At 39.0% G+C, this 23,591-nt stretch overlaps 1 protein-coding gene across 1 annotated transcript; it reads right to left on the bottom strand.

Moving 5' to 3' along the window:
• Positions 1–736: 736 nt before the first annotated feature.
• On the bottom strand, positions 737–22,108 carry chn2 (chimerin 2). Its single transcript, XM_041988205.1, has 13 exons — positions 21,523–22,108; positions 14,197–14,235; positions 13,196–13,251; positions 11,907–11,938; positions 11,532–11,645; positions 11,141–11,411; positions 6,805–6,888; positions 5,771–5,855; positions 3,245–3,418; positions 3,008–3,085; positions 2,602–2,739; positions 2,409–2,514; positions 737–1,981 (listed from the first exon to the last, which is right to left on the bottom strand). The coding sequence occupies exons 1-13, from the start codon at positions 21,569–21,571 to the stop codon at positions 1,810–1,812; spliced, it is 1,398 nt and encodes a 465-aa protein (XP_041844139.1). The 5' UTR covers positions 21,572–22,108; the 3' UTR covers positions 737–1,809.
• Between the last annotated feature and the right edge of the window lie 1,483 nt (positions 22,109–23,591).

Raw genomic sequence — 23,591 nt, 5'->3', positions numbered from 1 at the left:
TTAAATCATGTCAATCTAAAATCTTCATTAAGCAACATTTAGTGACTTTTTAACCCTTATAGTACCCTTTATAGTACTGTGAGACGTTCTATAGTGTTGACCAGGGTTATAATAACTGATAATATGCATTAATGAAAAGTAAGTGGGTAATTTATAGCTTAACTAGTTCACAGGATCATCCCTGATCCTAGGATCAGAGCAACACTTTATATTTATATATATATATATATATATATATATATATATATATATATATATATATATATATATATATATATATATATACACTGTGGGGACAAACAACACTTCCTGGTTGCTGGAGGTTCATTTTAATCTGTGTCCAATAACCATTTCCTAAATAAATAAAGATGGTATCATTGATACCACCATTTCTGTCTAAAATAACATGTTGATGACAGTGACAAGTATGTGCGATATTCTCAGGAACCGCTAACAGATTTCACAGAGTGGAGCTTTAAGTAGAAAGACAGGATGTAACTCTTTCTTACAAAGTACGTCTTTGTTTTCTTTTTGACACATAGTTTATGTGGTATCTGGCAAAATTCCCCTTTGCTGACCACACCCACAGGTACAAGGAAAGAGGAAGGGTTTTTGTTTCACAGTATGTCAATACACTTTAAGGATTTCCAGGTAATAAAGATTCTTTACTGTTGGATCCATTTTCACAGTCAGTCAAGCTATTACCTAAAAAACAATTACTCATGCTTAAGTAGTCTCAAGTTTGACATCCTTTAATAATAATTTCATAAATTACATTTTTAATTCCAACTGTCACAAAAATATGTTTTGATAAAATGGATCTGTAGAAAGAATTCAATAACCAGAAGTTACAGAGGAACATGCTTGGCACAGTTTTTAGCGCGTCTGATTATGGTGATGTTTACAAAATAAAGTCCTACTCTACTGACCGATGTTACTGGCATGGAAAAAGATGAGGGCATTAAAAAAAAACAATAAAATAATCATTTTCCTTATCACTTGGACATATCCCAAATTACAGAATTTTCACTGAAGAACTGCAACACTGACGTGTAGCAGAGAGATTTACTCATGCTGCTGCCTTCAATAAGACATAATAAATACAGTTAATACATCGAAAGATGACAGACCCACAATCTGTTGCTCTCACAACCCGTCGCATAGTTAATATAAAAAAGACCATTCTCAACAGCAAATATTGTGACAAAAAAAAACAACAATGCAGAGTTAAAACAAAAATAAACATCTTGATGCAAAAAAGTGCTTCATGAGCGCCCTGTTGTCTTATTTCTTATTTTGTGGTACACACAATAAGCATGGATCATTACATGATCTGATTTTATCTACAATGAAAGGATCAACATTGCATCATTTAATTTTTAACCAGAGTTCCGACAATATGCACATGCCACATAGGAGCATTGACTTGGCCGATCTGTGAGACTTAGTTTATACAGCACCAGGCCTTCAATGATTGTGCTCTCACAGCACTGTCATGATGACTGAGTTTACACCAGGTAGGAACAGTTTTCAACTACAGAAATGAAAGAACAGCACTGAAAGTTGTTAAAAAATACAGGACCCTTTCATAATATAAAAATTATGGTCTTGTCTGAGAATCCAAACCTTTATTTTACAGTAACAAGACAATGTCAACACCAAACCAACAAACTCAAACTGTCATGCGAGAAAGAAGTTAATCAAGTTCAGTTTGAGTCTTCACTAGAAATCAAGGTGGCTTGAATTTTCCTCTTTGACAGAATAAATAATTGTCCATCACTTCTGTTACAAGGCTGCGTGCATCCGTCCTCAGAATAAGACATCTTCGTGCTCTATCATAAGCTGCACCACCAGCTTCTGCTGCCTCATGTCATTCAGGGTGGTCAAGGCGTTCTGCTCCGGCGGCTGCATGAGAGTCGGACCAAAGACGATCCCCAGGTTCTCTGCATTCATTAGATTGTCCTTTTCGAACATTGTCACCCTGTAAGATGCAAGAGAAGAAGTGTTTAAGGAGAACACAATGAGGAAATATCCCAAATCCTTTTAATTAAACTAAAGGGCAAGACTGGTAACATTTTATAACCAAATATTTTAAAATGTACCGTAAAATAAACCCTGTAATGCATTAATCCTTCTCTTCAAATTTGGCTGCATTCAGTCTGTGAAACACAAATCTTTGTTACTGATTCTAAGAGTAGTTTAAAAAATTTGCCAATTAATTTAACAAACATCTACAGTAGTTTTGAGAAAATACTGCCAGAAAATGTGGATGTAAAATGCCCACTGATTTGTTTTCAGAGTTTCTGGTAAACAGTGAAATTCTATGACAAATTTGGTGAATTCCTTCTTGGTATTTTCATAGCATTTACACACATAAAGACAATTAAACTGCATTTATATGAACTGACCTCTTGAGATGAGCCATCAGGTAACGTAAGGTTTCATAGTGTGCTGGGGGAAGTTGCAGCAACCCTTCATGGATGGCCTCCAGTCTGGATTCAGCATTTGGAATTTCTACACATCACATTAGCAAAAGGATAAGTATTAAAGCACTGCACCAACCTAGCAATGGCATGGAAATGCCATGAGAGTAACACTTACTTGCAGCTTGAATAAATCTGGAGTACAAGTCAAATGGAATGACTGGAATAGGGAGGTCTCTCAAGTAGAGCTTCAAAGCACCAGCAATTATGTTGATGTCTGCATAGGCACTGGCACTGATATCAGCCTTCTCCCCATCTGTTATCATAAATGAATGAATAAATGAAAAATACTTTTAGCCCAAGGAGGAAATATGAAATGAATAAAAATAAATAAATAAATGTAAAATGTTATATTTATTATAAGTGAAAGATTCATGATTTTGTACAAGGCAAAGAAAATAACAGAAAACACTACTTTGGGCTATGCTGCAGCTGAAACAAGCTTCTTATTTAAAACTGTAAACCCGTGATGTAAAAACTCAGAAGCAGAGATCCTGAGGCAAAGACATTTCTGATCAACAAACCTCGGTCGAAAGCGAGCCTCACATCCTCAATGTGCTCGGAAAAGCCAGACACTCTGTAAAGTCCTTCTGATTTCATACCTGCAAGAGAGAATTGTCAGATATCTCAGTGTGACACATACATTTTAGGCCTTTACTCTTAACACATTTTCGTGGTTTAACATTTACTTTTCAACTTCATTTTCTTCTTCAGTTTCTCTGTGATAACTGATGAGGTTTAACTGTTTTACTGTATCCTACCTCTCAGTTCTATCTCTCGAATACACATGTCCACCACCATGGGTCGCGTGGTGTTGTGAGCTTTCACAAGCGTGGTGAGGTCACAGCTAAACACTTTCTTTATCCTGCGCAGGTCTGGCTGACAGTCACTGGGAACCAGTTTGGAGCACTGTTTGTGTACATTCAGCCCACAATCTAGCATAGTAAAAATGAGATAAGCACATAGAGAGAGGGAGAGAGGGATTAGCCTCAGACTGATCACAACACAACCATCACAGCAGACTCAAGGCAGCAGTTTGAAAAGCTTTCCCAGAGTCTGTGATAAACTGCACGCACTGTTAGACATTACAGCAGCAGCTAGACTGCCTCAGTGTGCTGCATCAAAGATAGATAACAGCAGACATGGCAGCATGGGTGGGAGGGGTGGGGGTTCTTGTTGTAGTTTTAGTCATATGGAGTGTGCTGGGCAGCAAACAGGAGGTGTACCTGCTAGGAGTCAAGGATTTAAAGGTAGACTACGTGTAGACAGGAAGGTGATTTTCTGAGATCATTCATCACAAACACATTTTTAGTGCCTGAGCAAGGTTCATGCTGGTCTGCTGACTGGGGTCCTTGTTGGCAGAGAGAGTGTAGTTGGAGATAAGGAAAAAAAAAACAAAAAAACTGAGGCAGGACAGAGTGTGAGGGAGGAGAAAGACATCTCTCCTGTTTCCCATAGCACATGAGGTGTCTGATGATACCAGTGTTTGCCTCTGGCTTATCAGCATGGAAAACGTCTTAACAACAAGCACTCTGTTTAGGTAGAGAGCAAAACGATTCCACCAGTGTTCACACCAGTTTCAGGATCGTGTCCATATGGTAAACAAATCTCAAATAACAGCCTTGACACCAACCCCACCCACCAGCAACTTAGCTGCTCAGGAAGGCTGAGGCATTTGGTACTAAGTTGTCACTAAGGAGCAGTAAGTGTGCTAAGGAAATATCCCCCACACCATTATACCACCACCACCAGCCTGACCTGTTGATGCAATGTAGAATGAATGCTTTCGTATACTTTCCACCAAATTCTGACCCTACCATCTGAATGTAGCAGCTGAAATCAAGACTAATAAATGCATTAGGTTATAGAAATGTGATTGGCTGATTAACTATTTGTGTTAACAAGTGACTGAACAATTAGTGACTAATGAGTGTAAATATATAAAACAAACATATGTCTTGTTAGAAACTCCTGCTAGATCAATCACAAAAGTGACTAAGAATAATTTAAAAACATAAACATGGCAATCTGTTTATATTTTATAAGTCAGCCAAAAAAGTAACTTACTGAGTATGTTCAGACATTAACCCAAAGTCAGCTTTCTGGAGTTTGATTTATTCCACTCCACTAAAGCATCATTTTGTTTAAACGCTAAGAGGGTAACACACATGCAAAAAAAAGCATACCCAATAACAGAAATTGCACATTTTGTGTGCTGGGATGGAATCATCTTAAAAGTAATGTTCTCCTTTTTTTTGGATAAAAACTTGATTAGAATAGTCTAAAAAAAGAAGAGAAGGCAAACCCTAAATTGCCCTAAATGTAAGACCCGCTAATAATAATCTAAAAAGATCTAATAAGATCAAAGTGACAGTGCCAAAATCTGATTGCTTGCAAAAATCCTTATGGGACTAATGGATTAATATACTTCAAAATACAATGTGTTCGATTTATGGAGTTATTTGCAGCAGGTTTTATGAGTCACTATATTAATAATAAGAAATTGCTATAATCTTGGTACTCATCTATTTTATTTAACTTGCAGTAAACAGATATTTTAGAACAGAAACGGATTGAGATAGAGGCTGATCCTGGAGGATGTATACAAAAATGTTCCTGAATTTAGAATCTAGGGTCCCTGCATTTAACAGACAACTTCAGATGAAGTAGATACATAATAAGGCCACAAGTGCTGTCAACTTCATTCTCGATTGGCTGCATGGATTTGTTACAGTTTTTTTGTTTGTTTTTTTTTGTTTGTTTTTGTTTTTTTAATCAAGAGGCAAGCCTTATAAAATTTGTTAACATTTTTTACAGCAAATCTAATTATTGCAGATTAATAATCAAGATAAAAAAAGAGTGCTGACATTAGGACTTTTTAGTTTAAATTAAAAAAAATGTTTTTAACTTGGGATATTATTGCATTAGTTTGTGAGGGAGTTATGCAAATCAAATCTGCCTATTGGCAGATTTACTAAATTATCTTTTGGGCGGGATGAAAAGGTGCAGGTTTGATGACCAGACTTTCACATTTCTGACAGTGAGAGGTTTCAAACAGAGTGACTGTAATTATGGGTGATTATATAAAAGTGCTTCACTGAGTCTGAATGTGCTTCATTGAGTCACTGATAAAGGATCTCTATTTTTTGTCCAGTTATAAATGCAAGAAGGAAAAAAGACAGTATTAGCTAAAGATCACAAACTACTTCTGTAATCCCACATTCACATGACATGAAATCTTCATGTAATTCACAACATGCAGTTTAAATGCTGTAGTGTTAGGTTACCTGAGCAGCGGACACCCTGGGCGATAAGGCCCCACATAAAGTTGGCACAGTACTCACACCAGTGCGGTCCTCGAAAGGTATGTACCTGTGGTAAAAGACACATTACGTAATGCACATCAATGCACAACTCAAACTGCAGAGCCTCCTCTTTAATGCACTGGATTATGATGCTAAACTACTTGGGAAGGGGGCACCTTACCAAATGAGAAAATGTGTATATACAAGGCAGATTAAAGGATTTACTACAATACGTCTGGCATCTGCTGTCAGGCAATCAGATACAGGCACAGGGGCAAGGCTGGAAGTCAAAATAACAGATGTACACCAACTCTGCAGCCCAAGATCACAGATAAGATCGCAAATGGAGCCACAGTTAGATGTGGACACACCTCTGAACAGGTATCAGTGAACTAATGAGTGAAGAAAGCATGTAGCAGATGGCAAGTGGATGGTTTTTGTTCAGTTTCAAAGGGGAAGAGAAAAAAAAATTTGGGGGGGTCATAATGGCCTGCCTGTTACGTGAAACCCAAGATACAATTGCAAGCTTGTTGAGGCACCCAGAGGCAAATTGTCTCGAAGTTCTTTGTTTGCATGTTTACAAACCATAAAACTTTAACTTAGTTTCCAAATCAATGGCACTCTAATACAACTCTATAACACTTTTTACAAAATCAGTAGCTTGAAACAAAAAATGGCTCTAAGAGCTTTAAAAATCTATGCTAATCAAAGCGTTCTGCTGTTAATGGGTTGTGGTATGGTGCATCCATTAGTTCCACTGAGTGCATATGAGTGTCAGCTGGATGTGATGTCATCAAAATAGCAGCAAACACTAAGGGATGTGATAGGACAAACACCAAGCAAAACATATTTCTAATCAATCTAAGAGAGAACTAAAATACAGCAAAAGAAAGGTTTATTTAAAGGAAAATACTGAGGTTTGAAACAGATGAATAAAGTTGTAAAACAGCTGCACAACCATCAATATTTTCATTAAATTATCGTTTGTTTCGGGTGTTAAATAAAAAGCTGCTCACCTTGAAGTTGTGGATCTTTTCGTAGGAACACTGCTTCTCAGGTGTGTCTTTCAAGGCACTCCGTCGCACCACAGGTGAGGAGATCTGTGGACAAGAAGCCAGTAATTTAATAGGTTTCCACAGAAGAGTGCCTTTGCTCCCGAGCTTGACTCCTAAAGCCAAAGCCAGCAGCTCTTGACGTTTCCTCTCCTGTCTTTTAGCCTTGTGGGTAATCAGCTCCGCTCCTAAACCTGGGTTTTCCTCAGCCTCCATGCTTAGCTGATCGGGCTCCCAGAGTCTCTCCAGCTCTTCAGGGGAAAGGTGTGTAGGTGGAACGTGGGTGCTGTGCAGCAGACGCTGCTGGCAGCAGCCCAGCGCAGAGGCAGCAGCTATGCTCCACTCCCCTCTGACCCAGAAGGGCGACTGATGACAGCAAGCACGGGGTTGAAGCTGCATCTGGTCTGAATGCAGTGGCAGCAGTAAGCAGCAGGAGGAGCCGAGAAAACAGGACCGGTAGTGGGCGGCCTGAGGGCAGGAGCGTGCCTCAAACAATGGTTCTCCTTCACACGCCCAGAAAGGGAAGAGAGAAAGAGAGAGAACAGAGTCCAAAATTGGCAGGGGCCAGGATGTTGAGAGTGAGGTGCTGTCAGGGCCGCTTCACACAGCTCAACAGCTCTCTAAAGCAGGATCAATAGTGCAGACGCTCGCTTTATAGAACAGAGCACATTCCCATTAGCACTCTGCCTTCCGGCCACACTCTGCTTCACTTAGCCAGAGACAATACTCCACGCCCAGTGGTTCTCAAGCAGCACATAGTCTCCTAAACGGGTCACTCGTTCGCTAAAAGACAACCCAAGATTGTCCGGCCTGACAGAGCTGAAGCTGTGTCGTTGTAATTCAAACAAATCTTGACCTCCAGCTATGTCAGTCCGCTGGTGGAATTCCCCACACTGCTATCCAGACTGGATCTAACAGACACTCTTCTGACTGCAAGCTGTTGTCTGTCACAATCAGTTTTCTCACAGAACCTGCAGAGCCAGACCATCTACTTAGATTGGGAAGGATTACGACCATAATCCTAACACAGGGAATAATCTAGTACAGCCCAAATCAAAGTAAAATCCCCAAAGGAAGCTCATTTACAGGTTTGCAGCCATGTAGGGTTTTTTTTTTTTCCTTCATCAGTGGGGGGCTGTTGCTATGTTCACGCTGGATTTGTACCCATTAGCTCTGCCAGTAAACAGCCCCATGTGGCTTGATGCTCTAAAATGAGACACAGAGTAAATAAACATCTTATGACTTGCCAAATAATAAATATAGGCAAGAATTTCTGTTAAACAAGCTTCTTTAATTTACTACAGTTGGAAGATTTTACAAAAAGAAGGATGAACTGATTAATCAAGTAAAGACGGAAAGTCCAGAAAGCCAACGAACGTTGGATTCACGTTGATAAAATGCTGACATTAAAACAGAGTGGTGAGGCAGAGAACAAAATACCCACAGGGCAACTGCAAAACTGAGATAAAATTAAAAGACAGGCAGCTCCAGAGCTGACAGACAAAAATGCAAAGTAAAAAAGAAAATAAAAAACAGTATTGACTTTTTGTGTGCCAGCTTTTTTTTTTTTTTTGTCTTGTGGTCTTAAGCAAACTGACTCATAGTTGCAAGACTGACAGGACAGGTGAAGATATTTGTAATTGTGGCTGGCATTCTTTGACAAGACCTAAACGTACCATCCCACGCAATTCTCATCTAAAGCTATGTCTGTGACAAATGAGGTATAGACAACTCTGAGATATTTTAGCCTTGTGAGGAAGGAGGGAGACAAGAGCTGTGCTCTTTGTCTGCTGGCAGATGGCTTCTTGTCTCTTAAAGAAGAGCTTGGAAAAAAAGAAAAAAAATGACACAAAAGGGGTCAACACAACAAGCTCTCCCTTCTTTTTAGCAGCCTGGCTCCTTTATTCCAGCAAGGCTTTGTGAAGACACAGCTGAGTGGACTGAGCGGACAACAGCTCAGTAAAACAGTGAACAACTACCCGCAGTTCCAACAAAACAGCCTAAACAACGTGAAAAACAGATATACTGAGAAAGTTGTAGTAAAGGGGAAAAAAGGGGGAAATTGACATTTTTGTCTACACTAGGAACAATGGAAGCTGATGTCTTCCTTTGTGCTTAAGGCTTAAAAATGAACAGAAACTTTAAAAGTACACTAAACTGCAGTTTAAAAGTAATCAGTGCACTTCAGTTGTGTTTCTTTTTTATATAAACATGCGGGAAAACCTCAGGAGAAAACAGGCAATAATCCCAATGGATAACATTATGATTCCTTAAAATATTACAAATATAAATATATGTCTACATATAAATATGCAGGCAACCTGGCCAGGAGAAAACAGCTGAGATTAAGCCAGTGTGATGAGTACCAGGAGCAACATGGCAAGAGTTTATCCACTGGGCAAATTCCTGCACATGCAAAGAAGCACAAGAGCTTGTTCTAGTCAAGCACTGCTTTTTACCTTCCTAGAGCATTTTAATTACACAAGCACTCACAGTCATGGCATTATATATGTATCAACCCCAGCCTGAGTAAATATACATGAATTTTGACTTCACAGTGAGGCTACTGTGGCTGTAAAGTCCCAGGGCGTTGCTGTGTAATCGGTAAACATGAAGTTCAAAAAGCAACCACAGATGTGAGCTGAGAGGCCAGGTCTAAGCTTCACGCCATCTCTGAGCTGACAGAAGACAGTTTTTTTCCTTCTGGAAGTGACAAGCAGGTGGCTTTCAAGCGCTGCCTGACAAAGACTGAGATCATCACAGCTGTCAATAACGGACATCTTCGGGTGTAAAAATGGCACAGGAAAGATATATCCTGAATTTTATAGAAGCTCCAAGATAAGTGACATTTATTAGGGCATATGTTCCACATTTATTTGCAAAATGGAGACTATTTGAAAAAGCAGTCCATAAAACATCAAGTCAAGCTGCAAATCCAGCACAGAGGAACACTGCACGACTGTTTTCAATGACGCACAGGCTTCTTTTCTTTTAAAGGAAAATACATCAGACTGGATGTCTTAGAGGACTTCTGAGGGCTCCAAGGGCTTCCTAAAGGTTTTTAAGTAGCATCTGCAACACTATATTTAAACCACAATAAGTCAATCCATGACTGACAAGCCAATAGCCATAGAATTAAAAATGCTCCCTTCAAGAGCTCATATCTTGGTTTATATAGGCTAAACTGAAAAATTATGATATTAATATTGGAAATGATGCTCCTGCTGGCAGAGACTGTCATCTGACTGTCACCGACTGTCACTCACCAACCATCTACAGGCTGACATTTCAAAAAAAAAAAAAAAAAAAAAAAACCCCAATAGCTGTTTTTTAAGGATAGAGCTCATGAATGAAAAAAAAGGAGAGGATCAAGAAAACATGAACATCTGTAAATGAAAAAAGCTTGCCATGAGTCTATCAGCACCCAGAAAAAAACATGGGGAAATAACTTAATATTGCCACCTAGTGGACGGACATATTTTCTTTTCTTTTCATTTGTATCCCCAGTTAAAAAGCAACCATTTCTCATTCCTTACTGATAAATCATTCACAGACTTTCATCAGACAACAGCTAATGAATGCCGAGGAGAACAATATAAAATGTATCTCACCCGAAATCAGCGTGTCTGATATGGGTGACAGGCCGAACAAAGTACCAGTCAGTCCCCTCGCTCATCATTACCTTTCAGTGTAAGCAATGAAGCATGGCAGCAGCTAACACACCCAGAGGCTCCAGTACAGGGATAATGTACATCTCACTCAAAGGACAAAGCGTCCTCGCAGAAGTACTCTTCACTATACTGTAAATGTAGAAATGAGAAGCAGTGCAGAAGTAGATGAAAACCCAGGTGTTACGTAGTGACTGCCAAATTACCCAGTGACATTTCTACATTGCTTCATCTCAACACTAAATAATTCTGATTTTTTAAAACTGTATTTTATTAAAGTTTGTTTTTTGCTAAATTGTTTTCTCAGCGATTATGATCTACTCATTTAGTTCTTTTCACAGCAACAAAAGTTTAATACTATAAACACGTTGAACACGTTTTATGACGTACTTGGCTTGTAAGTTATTTAATCTATATTTTCCAAGAAGGATTATATCTGTCTCAGTATTGTGTGTCCTTCCATGTAATCCCAGAATAACTCCATGATGTTGAAATCAGGGCTCTGTGGGGGTCTGTACCATCTGTTCCAGGACTTTATTGTTCTTCTTGCCTTTGAATATTCTTGACTTATACTTGAGGTTGTTCTCATGGACTGCACATGAATCTAAACATCAAAGTACCATTTAACTTACCTTTTCATCCCTCTGGAAGGTGACCCTGCGTGGCTCTGTGCGCCCACGGCTCAGTCTGTGCACCATTTTGTCTTTGAGTAGCGATGTATAACCAAGATGTTCATAGATGGGGTTGGTGGTCATTTTGGCAATGTACTCTGCTGCCTTGGTCTCGATGTAGAGAGTGATGAGGGCATCTGTCACCAGATCGTTAACAGACTCAAACCTCTTCTCCCCAACAAAGTGCTTCCCATCATAAAACAATCTGTAGTTAAGGGTCTGGTGCCCAAACCTGGATTAAGATTCATGAACAGAGTTGAGAAAAGAAATCAAAAATGAAAGGAAGCTGGTTGCTGGAAGTGGTGGGTTGCTGGTAGAGCTTAATTTTGCAGCATGCTGATGGTTTTGGTACCTTAAGGCCAAGGTGTGTGTCCCTGGCTGTCTTTGGCTCTCCCTGATGAGGTATGCACCATCTAAACCTGCCAGCAGCTCATCTGCATAATCTCGAGGGATCATGCCATGAAATCTTAAAAAAAACAGTTAAAAAAAGAAAAAAAAGAGCAGGATTAACCCTCCTTTAAGTGTCATTATATAAACATAAATATAAAGATTTGCTTACTGGATGTTGCACAAAAATGCATTTACTGACAAAGAAAAATGCATTAACCCTACTAATATTGATATATAGTATAAATATTGACTAAAAACACAACAAAGAAACATTCTCTGAACAGTGATATTTGCAAAAAGGCACAAAAACTATAAAAGTAATTAAAGTTACACTTACTCTCTGCCATAATATTTGGGTCTGTTCTCCATCTGTAAACCAGAAGAAGAAATATTGGCTGCAGCAATGTGACATGAAAGCTCAATTTTATCTTCTTGCAAATTGTTCTTAGTGCCTGTGCGAAAGATAAAGGACTCTACAGCACAGACCAGATAATCTCCATCTGTGCCCCTGTGTCTGTTCGCAGCTCCCAAACCATAAAGCCAAACCAGAGTGTGGAGATAAATGAGAGACGGTGCAAGAAAACAGCAGGCCAGTAGCAAGTAATTATTACTAAGCATGTGAGCATGTCAGATCGGACTCTGGGGTACAAATATAGCTAAAGATGGGACTAAAAATATAATTCATCTTGTGTGTATAATTATATATAATATTATCTGGTCTTCACAACACTGACAATGTGAAGCGGTCTGAAAGAAAGCATAGTGAAATTTTAACTTCACATTAACCAGACTGCCCTTTTCATCCACTTATAGAAAGAAGAGCAGAAACAATCTGAATTACTGGCCAGCCACTAATCTCACATAACCAGCCCACAGTTTTCACTTTGCTCATCAAAGTGTGGCAGGAATGAAAATAGGATGAGACATGCATTATTTCTAGTAGGTTGTACAACAAATGATTGATGGGTCTCTCAGTAAGGCCCGTGACAAGTATAGCAACATCTTCCATCAGTTTATTAGCACGGCTCAGAGAATAAAACTAAAAGCTGTCTTGCTCCGAGGATCTAGCTACTAGACATGTCACTTGTTCATTGAAGGTTAAAATGTGATGCTTTGGCTGCACAAAGAACCTGTTAGATTATCAATGTATTATTTTACAGGCAATGTCTAATGTGTTAATTAAAAGTTTTATCAGAAAATAAACTATTAATTATGCAATCACACTCAATTTTCTAGTTGCGGCATACTGCTGACATTAAAACAATCACTCATCAGGTGTTTGATTTCAAAGAAGCAGTCCATCACTCCTAACAGGTTGGTACTGATCGGTGCCAGATTCAATCATTTCTCCAAGAATGTTTTACAGCTTCAAATGTGATAGTAAAAAAGAAATAAATGATACCAGCAGGAGCAAATAAATAGATTTAGTTTATTAGCACTGACATATCTGATTCCGCTGCTGTTTCCTCCTGCTCAGATGTGATTTAATACAACACTGGGTAGTTAAAGCTCATACTTGCTCTCAATTTTTCACATTTTTACAAACTAAATAAATAATAAAGCATGAACACTTCCACTTCAGCCCTAAAAAGTAGCCTACTTCTCAAAATTCACAGATGTACTGACCTCCTGAGGACATGTGATCCTATTTGGTCTTGGGGCTTCCTGCTGTAGCTGGTACACTGTTAGAGAAACATGAATGTTAATGAAGTTTGTCTGCTCTTCCGAGCTATAAACAGCTCACTGCTGCTCAGTGCAATATGTAATTGCATGCATATTGCAGATGTGTCTCTAAAATAAACAAAGTACGGTTTCCAGAATTTATACTCTGGGTTCTACTGGACATGAAACAATATTTCCATTTAACAGGCTATCTTCTGACCAGTACTCAGAGAGCAGATGAATTGCAGTACAAAATGATCTAATAGGTTATGGATTCATAGGTTAGAAGTGAGTGGATTACATGACATGAGCCATATATCCAAAATCCCCCCCTTTTACTGCAGCAGATTCTCCAGCAGGGAGAAGAAAGACTCCTGACAGTGAATTTTCGTGTTTTGTCAGGCTATCTTAAGCCAAACAGCAGGATCTGGACATCATCCATACCTACAACACTGACACCTCTATAAATACCTCAGAAGACCACAGGAGTCAGATACTTTAGAAGAGGAGCATTACTGGATTTTTTTTTTCCTTTTATTTTTTTATAAATTAGTTTTAATTACAATAACAATTTAAAGTTAAAAAGGCTATGAAATGTAATTACTTAAAAAAATTGGGGACAGATACAGCTAGAGGGGATTCAGCTCAGCTACACACATCACATAAACTCTGAAGAGACACGGTTTCCTCCTACATGGTAAAAACAATGTATAATGAGGTGGGTGATCAGAGGACCCTGTTTTAGCTGAGCCTCTTTGCAGGTAGAAAATCGTATTTTCCTCTGTGCTGGTAACCTATTTTACTCAGGGAACAGAAATCCACTGCTTTGCATTTGTGTATGTGTGAATGTGTTCTGTGGGCGACCATGGTTGTGTGTGCGCTTTTTGCGCTCATGTGTAGCTTTTTTAGAACCAAAGTCAGGTTAAAATACTGTTAATCTGATTTCAAATTAAATGATTACTCACAGTAGGACTTCCATATGGGCGGCTGATAATCATCAGGGTCTGCAAAACACAGAAATAAAGCAAGTTTCTTAAATGAATTCACAGAAGTGTTTATAAACTTCTCTTATTTAAAAGTCAATCTCCTTCCCTTCCCCATTAGATTAAATATGAGCCCTTCATTGTGGTTATGTCACTGTTATTTATCACTGTCCTAATTATGCTTCATGCTGTGCAGCTGCCTCTCGAGATGTACTAGTGAAGGTACCACTAATCAGTGCTTCAAGGACAATCAATATGGATGTGTCCTTGTTTTTGCTAAATATTGTGTTGCACACACCTGATCTCTATTAACCTGCAGCGGGAGCCTGAAAACACAATATTTCCTCACTGAGATAAGAGCCCAATCCAACTTAGGAGACGTAAACACAGCAAACCCGCCTCTGGGAGATGAAGCTACATACAGATCATGTGAACACTCACATGAGATTATATGATGGCGTGTGCTATTGCATTAGGTTAAGATTAGGATGAGAGATGATGGAGTAAACACCCTTGAGCAAGTCGTGGTTTACTGTCATGTTTTAATGACTTATAATACTCTTACAACACTTCCCTGACCTACTCACCACTACTGCAGCTAGTAACACACAGTAAAAATGTTGACTGACTGAAACATCTGAGCACAATTTATTTCTTATTTCAAGGATGTTTTAAATGTTTTGGAAACTTTGTGATAAAATGAATAAACTGCAACTTATTTAAGACATTTACAAGTTTTTACAACATTTTAAAAGTTCAAAATCCACCTCCAAACTAAAAAGAAATATGTTGCATTTGTATCCTGTAACAAAGTTATACTAATTTGAATATAAAGAGGAGGGCACCATCATTACCATTGTTACCTTACAGGCAGTAAGGAGGTTATGAGTTTAAACCTGTTTGTCAGCTGGAGCCTCTTTTTGTGAGGTCTGCATGCACTCCCTGTGTTTGTGGCTCGTGTGGGCCTCTTCTGGGCCACACAAGCTCTTTTTGCTTTCCTTCAAAAGTTCAAAGCTATACATGGCAAGCTGAGAGGTGGTTTAAAAAATGGCTGCAAGTGTACAGTGCTGTCAGCTGATTTAGGATCCAAACACTGTGACAATCTACAGGAGGTTATGACTCCTGGCTGGGAGATAAGAAAATTAGTGCTATTCAAATGACACTGAATTTAAGGGTTCAGCGTGTAAGATGTTCAGGCTTCTAACACTAAAACTGTTAGGTTTATTTGTTCTGGTCTATGGAAGAATTCTGACTCTTCAACATAGTGAGTAGAAGAAAATCCACTCCTGCTGCAGACAAAGAGCTCATTCTGCCTAGTGAATTCCACTGTGGACGACTGCATCACATTAATGCTTTGACTCTGCTACTAGAGCTGAGAGCACTCTTTCCGTCAAACATACTGCAGCATGTTTCATTAGATTCCCAGAAATGTTGCTCTACTCCACACAAAAAGAAAAGTCCATATAATCCAGGCTGGAATCAGTAGCCAAAGAAACTGCAGAGACAATCCAATTAATTAATAAAAAAAACATAAGAAAAACAACCCACTGCACACTAACAATAGTGCATCAAAACACAGCATACACATTACAGGGCATACGCTGTAATAAATAAATAAATAAATAGATAATGGTGATTTGACGAAACGTCGGTCAGCTATTGTCTTTACAAGTTATGTTTGAGCAATCAGATCAAGAAAATGCAACCAACTGAGCCTGAGAATCAATAAGATGTTGTGTAATACTCGGTTATAACTGCTGGTATTGGACCACAACAGGACAGCTGGGTGATGAAACACATTCTCTTGTAACTATGCTGAGTTTAGCACCAGCACAACCAGTAAAACCAGCCCAGAGGTCAACCAGAAGGATGAACCTCATTAATACGGCAAGAAACACTTCTGATTTATAGAACGTGTGATTTTGTTTGAGTCGTGCAGACTGGCAAAACAAACACTGAATTTCTGCAACTCTACTGATGTGTTATGTAGCAGAATAGAGAACAGAAAAAAACATAATGAAACCCTGGTGTTAAGTAGCAAAAAGTACAGCAATCTTTATTTTCAGTTGTCTTCACATTAATGAACACTCTCTCAGTAGCTCTCTATATTCTGTTTTATCTCATTTCTACCTCCTAACACTTCTTAAGCTTCTTAATAGATCTTTACCACATTGCTGTGTATACAACACATTGTTAGTGTGCGTGCTTGCTCATGCTGACACAATAAGGAGGACACTGTCATTATGCATTAATCATAGCAGCCAACATGTATCACAGAGGCAGGTAATACAACATGCAAAATAATAAATAGCTGTTTTGAAATTACATCAGTCTGCTTCTAGATGTTAAACACATGGGACTTTTTCTCTGATATAAAATCTGAGTGCCACGACAGAAAGATTTAATGGCCTGTTTGAACAATGAGTCATGTTAGAGGATTCATGTTGTTGACCTTAAGCATACCTTTGTCCTCACCAGCCAATCAGTGCAACACCTCTCTATCCAGAGCAAATTAAATACAGCACAAGGACGGGAATCAGTTCATGGAAAGCAGTGACCACTTGTTCTATACAAGCACAGAGGTTGAAGCAGTTTAACCGAGTTGCTCATTACTTATATAATTACATCAATTTTAAAACTGCATTGTTAAATAATTTACTTTTTTTTCTTCTTCTTACTGATTCCACTTGTAGAGAATAGGATCAGTGTTTCTTTATGATGTTCTCTTTGCTCACTGCAACAGGAGTTTGATTGGGGGAAATTTATCAAAGAAAATAAAAGGCTCATATTTGCCTCTCATCATAACATATTTATATGGATTCATTACAGAGACAACCGGTTGCATACAATCATAGACTGAATCTGAAAAGTGGTTCTTTTAAAGAAAAAATGCTGACGCAAACCCTATCTACATGTTATCCACTTCAAGTACGATTAAATGCCCTTCAAGGTCTGTTTGCTGATGAGTAGCCAGGCTGCACTGGAAAATGTATTGTCCTAAGGCTGAAGCTTTGTGACAGTGTACCACGCTGGCAACAGCCTGGAAGATTTATTTCACTGCGGCTTATTTAAAGAATGTGATTTCACCTGGTTGGCTGCCAAATACTCTCCTTTCGATTTATTTCTTATTAATGACAAATGGCATTTTAGTCTGAAATTCTGTTGCAGCTTCAACCACAAAAGAGGAGCTCTTCATGGTCCTTTTATATATCCACTCTTACACCAATAAGTACACCTACAAGCACGCACATGCACAAAATCCAAGGAACATTAAAAAGAATTTCTAAGCGGGTTGTGTGGCATCTGAAGATCACAGAAAATTTGTAATTCAGGAGCAGCCAGAGGGTTCCTACCCTGAAGAAACAACTATTACCGTGTTGCCCTCTATTAGTCACCAATCAGAAGCATTTAATGCTTTAATCACCATCAGAAGTTTGTTTCAATGTCAAAGAGACTACGTGATGAATAAAGATCAAGCTTGGACTTTTACCCCAGAGAAAATGTCTGCTTTACAGCCTGCCTCTGCAGAAAATAAAAAAAATGTTTATCTTCAGCAGTGACTTGTCCCGAGGTATATTAAGTACATGGTTGACAACAGATACTCAGACTGTTCATGCAGAAAAAAAGGATGTCAACCCAAAAACAGCAAATACAAGCAGAAAAAAGACCAAACAGTTACTGACTACAAATTAAGGGGCTGTGCAATCACATCTTCTGGAGACTTGAATGGATCTGATGTATACAACAAAACAACAGTTACACAGAAGTAATACGGAGGTGATCATTTCAGCAGCAACTCACACAGCTGTTCCTGCTCCTTGCATGCCGTCTACCCGTAAAATTAAGTTAATCTCTCTAATGCAACTGTTTTCAGCTCTACAGATTTACACAAGAAAGGATTCTTTCTTAAAAAAGCAACAATAATGCAAATTCATGTAGTTAATAACAAGCAGTATTTATATCTGTTAGTCTGTTGTTTGGTTGGTGCATCCTCCATGTCTTATGGCTTCACTGAGGGAGGACCCAGACACAGGACACAGTTAAAAACAACCCATGTTTATTTCCAGGTAGTGATCAGAAGGGAAAAGGCATTAGGAAATTAAACCATCTAAAATGAAGCAGGACAGAGATCAAATCTAGAAAAAGTCCAAAAACACAGACAAAATTTCATGTAAAAAGAAGAATAAGAAATAACAAGAAAAGGGCAATAAAGCATAAATATCCCGTATAGAAAGCACAGATGCGTGTTTGTAAAGTAACTAAACAAAGAGGTGGAGCAAAACAAAAACAGGAAGTACAATTAAAACAGGTCCTGTTGTTTCCTTTAAAAAAAAACAACAAAAAAGCGATGAAGAAAACCTACACAAAATCTATCAATTTGTGTTATTGAATACTACTTTTTCTATTTTTAATGGACACATCAAATATGTCATACACAACTGTTGACTTTGAGAAAAAACTCTGGTCTGGTCAGTGTTGGCCATCGTGAACTGTTATCTACTAGACCAGAATATGTTTTCACTCAGTTTGATTTTGGTACCTGAGCAACTCTAAAGGCTAAACATCAGAGCTTGCTTTGAAATAAAACCTCTAAAACAACAATCTACCACGTATGAAATCTACATTTTCTCTCTTCCTGGGATAATCGGCTGAAGTAAGATGAATTCATGCAGTACATGAATAGCATGTATGACATTCCATGCAGACCCTGTGGGGTGCAGCAGAGCTGCAGCAGAGTGACCATCTGTGTAATAAACCGTTTCAAAAGCAGAATTTTTACAGATAGCTGACCAGATAAAATGTGACAGGTATGAGGCTGCTTCTCTGAGGTGTGTTTGTGTCTTTCTCGGTTTGACACCTTCAGAGGAAGGATGCTATCAACATGGAATGTAGAAGAGTTTTGTAAAAGTATCATTTGGGAACCTGATCCTGACATTCCCTTGTGTCTGCCATGGAGAGTATATGTTTTAATCATTAATACTACAAGTATCAGTTGGATGGGTTCCACCTGAAGTACAGCTGAATAACTGAGAGACATACTGACGCCCCCCCCACCACCTTTTTGTTAGTGCCAGAAAACACACAAGTAGTTTGTTTAACTGGCTCAGTGTACATGACACAATTCCAGCACAGCATGATTAAGACTAGAAGGGAAAATAAATCCAAGTAATGAAAGGCTGTTGAGGTGAACTGCTGCTTTTGCCAAAAATATGTGTAGGATCATGTAGAATTCTTGGCCGTCTGCCTTCCAGACCAACTTTGTCATTGAAGTTCAGGAGATGAAGGCATATTTTCGTGGCCTATCCCTTAGTTTATTTTCCAACCTTTATTTCCTGGAGCAGTTTGGCAATAGTGTGCTGTTGGTGGTTCCATACTTACTCATACCAAGTGTGTATAGGAATGTGCCTGATCTCCACACATACAAACACACACACACACACACACACACACACACACACACACACACACACACACACACACACACACACACAAAAATAAATCTTTCCAAAAAAAAAAAAAACTAAGATATTGTTTCAATTGTAAGTGCCTTTAAAACTATAAAGGACTCTGTCAGTACTCGGAAAGAAAAGCTAGCATTTACAACACTTTGACTGTTCACACGGACCTGCTAGATGAACTTTGTTTACATGCAACCCTCAAATAACAGCCTCAAAAGAAGGTGACAAGATAGACCTATCACTAGAGGCAGCAACACCAAGAGCAATCTGCTTGCTGCCTAAACAAATGACCTAATATGGAGCAGAAATTTTGTTTTTTTTTTCATTTTTGAGTCATGTGCCTCATAGACAAGATTATTTAAATGTTGTGTCTGCCTGCCAAAGAGCCCTGCATGAAAATAATAATACCCTTGTGACAACCACTCTATCCCTGGCAGCCGTGCAGCTTGTAACCTCTGATAATTATATTGAGAGCCCAACAGTAATGACAACCCTCCGATGCCACAGAAAGAAAAGACTTTCCTGTTAAAGCAGCAGTGGTCAAGGCCGCTCTCTGAAACGCACACATGAGATAATGCTTTGCGAGGCATGTGGTTACCACAGGCTATATCAGCATGGAAATGAGCGTCTGTCCCGCCTACTGGGTAGTGCCTTGAGAAATATGACGCTGCAGTGTGGTCTGGTTGGGATGCAGAAACAGTAAGAAAGTAAAACAAATATGTGTGCGCTATGCTGTGATCGTGTCCTATGATAAACCTAGAATATAAAGCCTATATAAAGCTTTGACATTCATATTCTACTTCAAACCTTTGGAGGAAAAAGCGTCTGGATATGTTTAAATGTGACTTTCCATAAATGTGCTGAGTCTGGTATTCTAAGCACCCCGCCCCACCCCCTCTCCCACTCCCGTCATCGCACACACCCACCTCTGGTTGCTTCTGGATCAAACAGTGGTGAGATAGTGGAGTTTGTACTTTATACCCTGGCAAACACAAGCAACATGCTTTATCAACACAAAGAGGAGTAAAGTGCTGGGTGTGTTTGAGCAGCTGCCCACTTTTTCTTCTCATTCTATGAAAACTGAGCCATGAAAATGCCTTTTAAAACAAAAAGGATAATTGCACTTCACTTAACTACACCTCATCCAATGCAAGGAGCATTGACTAGAGCTTCACTGTTAATGGGCCATTGCATGTTTACATTTTTCACCATGTCAGAAGACGTCTTTCTGTGGAGCTGCAATTTGGAAAATAGTAGACTACACATGCCAAAAATAATCCTTAAAGCCAACAGTGGAAAGTCAATAAGGGATCTGTGGGGATGATTGGCAATCTAAGTATAACATCCAAAAACCAGCATCACACTGAGTGTGTCTCACAACCTCATAATCCTTCTGCACATGAGGTTTCCTTTTCATGATAACATTCTCACCACTGCATCCAGTTATTACAAACAGAAGCTTTTCCATCATCATCCATACTAAATCACAGCAACCTTGAGGACACTTTCAGGATAAAGTGTACTCCTAGTTAACCTCCATTTGCAAAAAAAATAAATAAATAAAAAAATAATAATAATGCCAATTTCAATGTCCACATCCCTTTTCCAGCATTCCCTTCCAGATGGCTCAATGACACTCAAACACTGATCATCTGTGAACAACTTCAAATAATGAATGCAGTGGTGCACACATGCGAGGCTTAAAATACTTTTATTTTACATTTGCTAAAGTTTGAGTCAAGTCACCTGAAAGCAGAAATACGAAAACACATGGACAGTAATCATCATTATTACTGTCATCATCTTAAACGCAATCGCTTCTCTCCTCTATGAATATGTCAACTCTTACCAGATGACAATGATGAACCTGAGAGGCTTGAGTTACTGGATGCTGCCATCCCAACCAGTTTCACGACTCAGTTACTCCCGTTTGGCCAAGGTGGGCTTACAAAAGGTCGTCCCCTGCGGTGCCTCCATGTCAATCAGTGGGCTTCACCTTTGACGACTGCCTGGTGATTATTCCATGTCTGCTTTAATCCCGAGATCACCACCCGTCAGCGTGAATGTGCTGATCGCTTCCCTAGGCTCGCTCGCTGTGCGCCTTCGGGAGCTCACGCTGCCGCAGACGCTGAAGGTGCCGCCGCCAGAGATGAAAAAACAAAATAAATAATAATTAAAAAACACTCTTTGGGAACGCGCTTCGTTAATCAGTCTAGGTAAAACGTGCCCTCACGCGAGACAGAAAGTGCATGGGGTTTGTGCAACGCGCAAATCAGCTACTGTTTCCATGTGCCACTTTAAGGATCGTGATAAACACATCGCAGCGTAGACGCGCCTTCTTAAAGTGAAAGTTTGTCAGGTGAAAGACGAAACAAGCCCGAAACAAGCAACTTTATTTATGTTAGCAGAATCCCAGGCAGTTGGTGTTTGTTAAATCATGCAGTTTAATGATTTATGCAACGGCCAGGCAGACTGAACAACACGACACCAGCTCCAGCACTGCCTATTTTCATCAGATGTCATGTTCAAGAGCCGGAATAATTTCAGTGTTTTTGCGCCATCTGGTGGTCTTCCCTCCATGTCCCTAGTCGTGCGGCGTGCTGCTCAGACTGAGCGAAGGGGTATGGAGGACCGAAACTGTAAGATGTCGCAAAAATTAAATATACATATAGAAATGTAAAAATGGCTAAGAAAAAAAATAAATAAATAAAAAAACAAGAACTTGATAAGCCAATAAATTTTACAAAAAGGTGAAAAAAAAAATTAAGAAACCTATAAAACATAAATCTATATTTATTTTGTCATGTTCAATTGTTTTAATTTAACTTTGTGTAAATATTTTTCTTACTGTCATTTTCAGTAAAATGTATTTGTTCATTTGGGTACTTTTTAAAAAAAAATCCTCATTTTATTATTATTATTATTATTTATTTTATTTTTTTTTTTTTTACCTAACTTGGGCCACAAAATAACAACAAGAGAGGATACCCTTGCAACAAATATGTCACATCAGGCTCTTATGAGTTAATGATGCCAATATTGTCATATGCATGGAAAATAAAGAGCAGAGAGATGAAAAGGGAAGGAAGTGGTCAGTGAATCTTGGGACGTCTCTTAGCAGCCTAAGCTGACATGGCAGCATTAAGGGATGATGAACCCCCCTAATTGAGGGAGTCTGTCTGGTGTGCTGCGGAAGCTTATTCCATAGCTTGGGACCCAAAACAGAGAACGCATGATCACCTCTAAGCTTTCTTTGATGCCTTGGAAATACTAACAGAGTCTGAGCCACTGACCTGTGGGAGCAAGATGGCACATATGGCTGCAGCAGGTCAGACAAATAAGAAGAAGCATGGGAATTAAGAAATGTAAAAACAAATAGAATAATTTTAAAATTAATTCGTAAGTGAAGCCAGTGAAGGGTCACTAGAACTGGAGTGATGTGCTCTTGTTTCTTTGTACCTGTTAAAAACCAGGCTGCTGTGTTCTGAACGACTTGCAGTCTGGCTATGCAGGTCTGGCTAACTCCTGCCAAAAGTGAGTTGCAGCAATCCACACAGGATGTGATAAAAGCATGCATTACAGTTTCCAGATTACGCTTGGAAAAAACAGGTTTCATTTTATTTCCATGTTTGAGATGGAAAAAGCAGGATTTAATCACTACATTTGCATGTTTGTCCAGTTTTAGATCAGCATCTATTTTCACACCTAAATCTGTGATAACAGGCTTTTCATAGGGAGCAAGCAAAGAAAGATCAATACTGGATGTCCAGCAAGTACTGCTGGGCCTAAAGAAAACGACTTCAGTCTTCTTTTCATTGAAATTCAAACAGTTCAGAGCCATCCACTTCCTAACCTCTGAGGGGCAGACGAGTAGTGGCTGAACAGAACAAGCACCAGTAAGCCTGAGGGGAAAATAAA

This window comes from Melanotaenia boesemani, chromosome 6 (assembly GCF_017639745.1).
Source record: "Melanotaenia boesemani isolate fMelBoe1 chromosome 6, fMelBoe1.pri, whole genome shotgun sequence".
Lineage (NCBI taxonomy): Eukaryota > Metazoa > Chordata > Actinopteri > Atheriniformes > Melanotaeniidae > Melanotaenia > Melanotaenia boesemani.
This window is presented reverse-complemented; position numbering and strand designations above follow the sequence as displayed.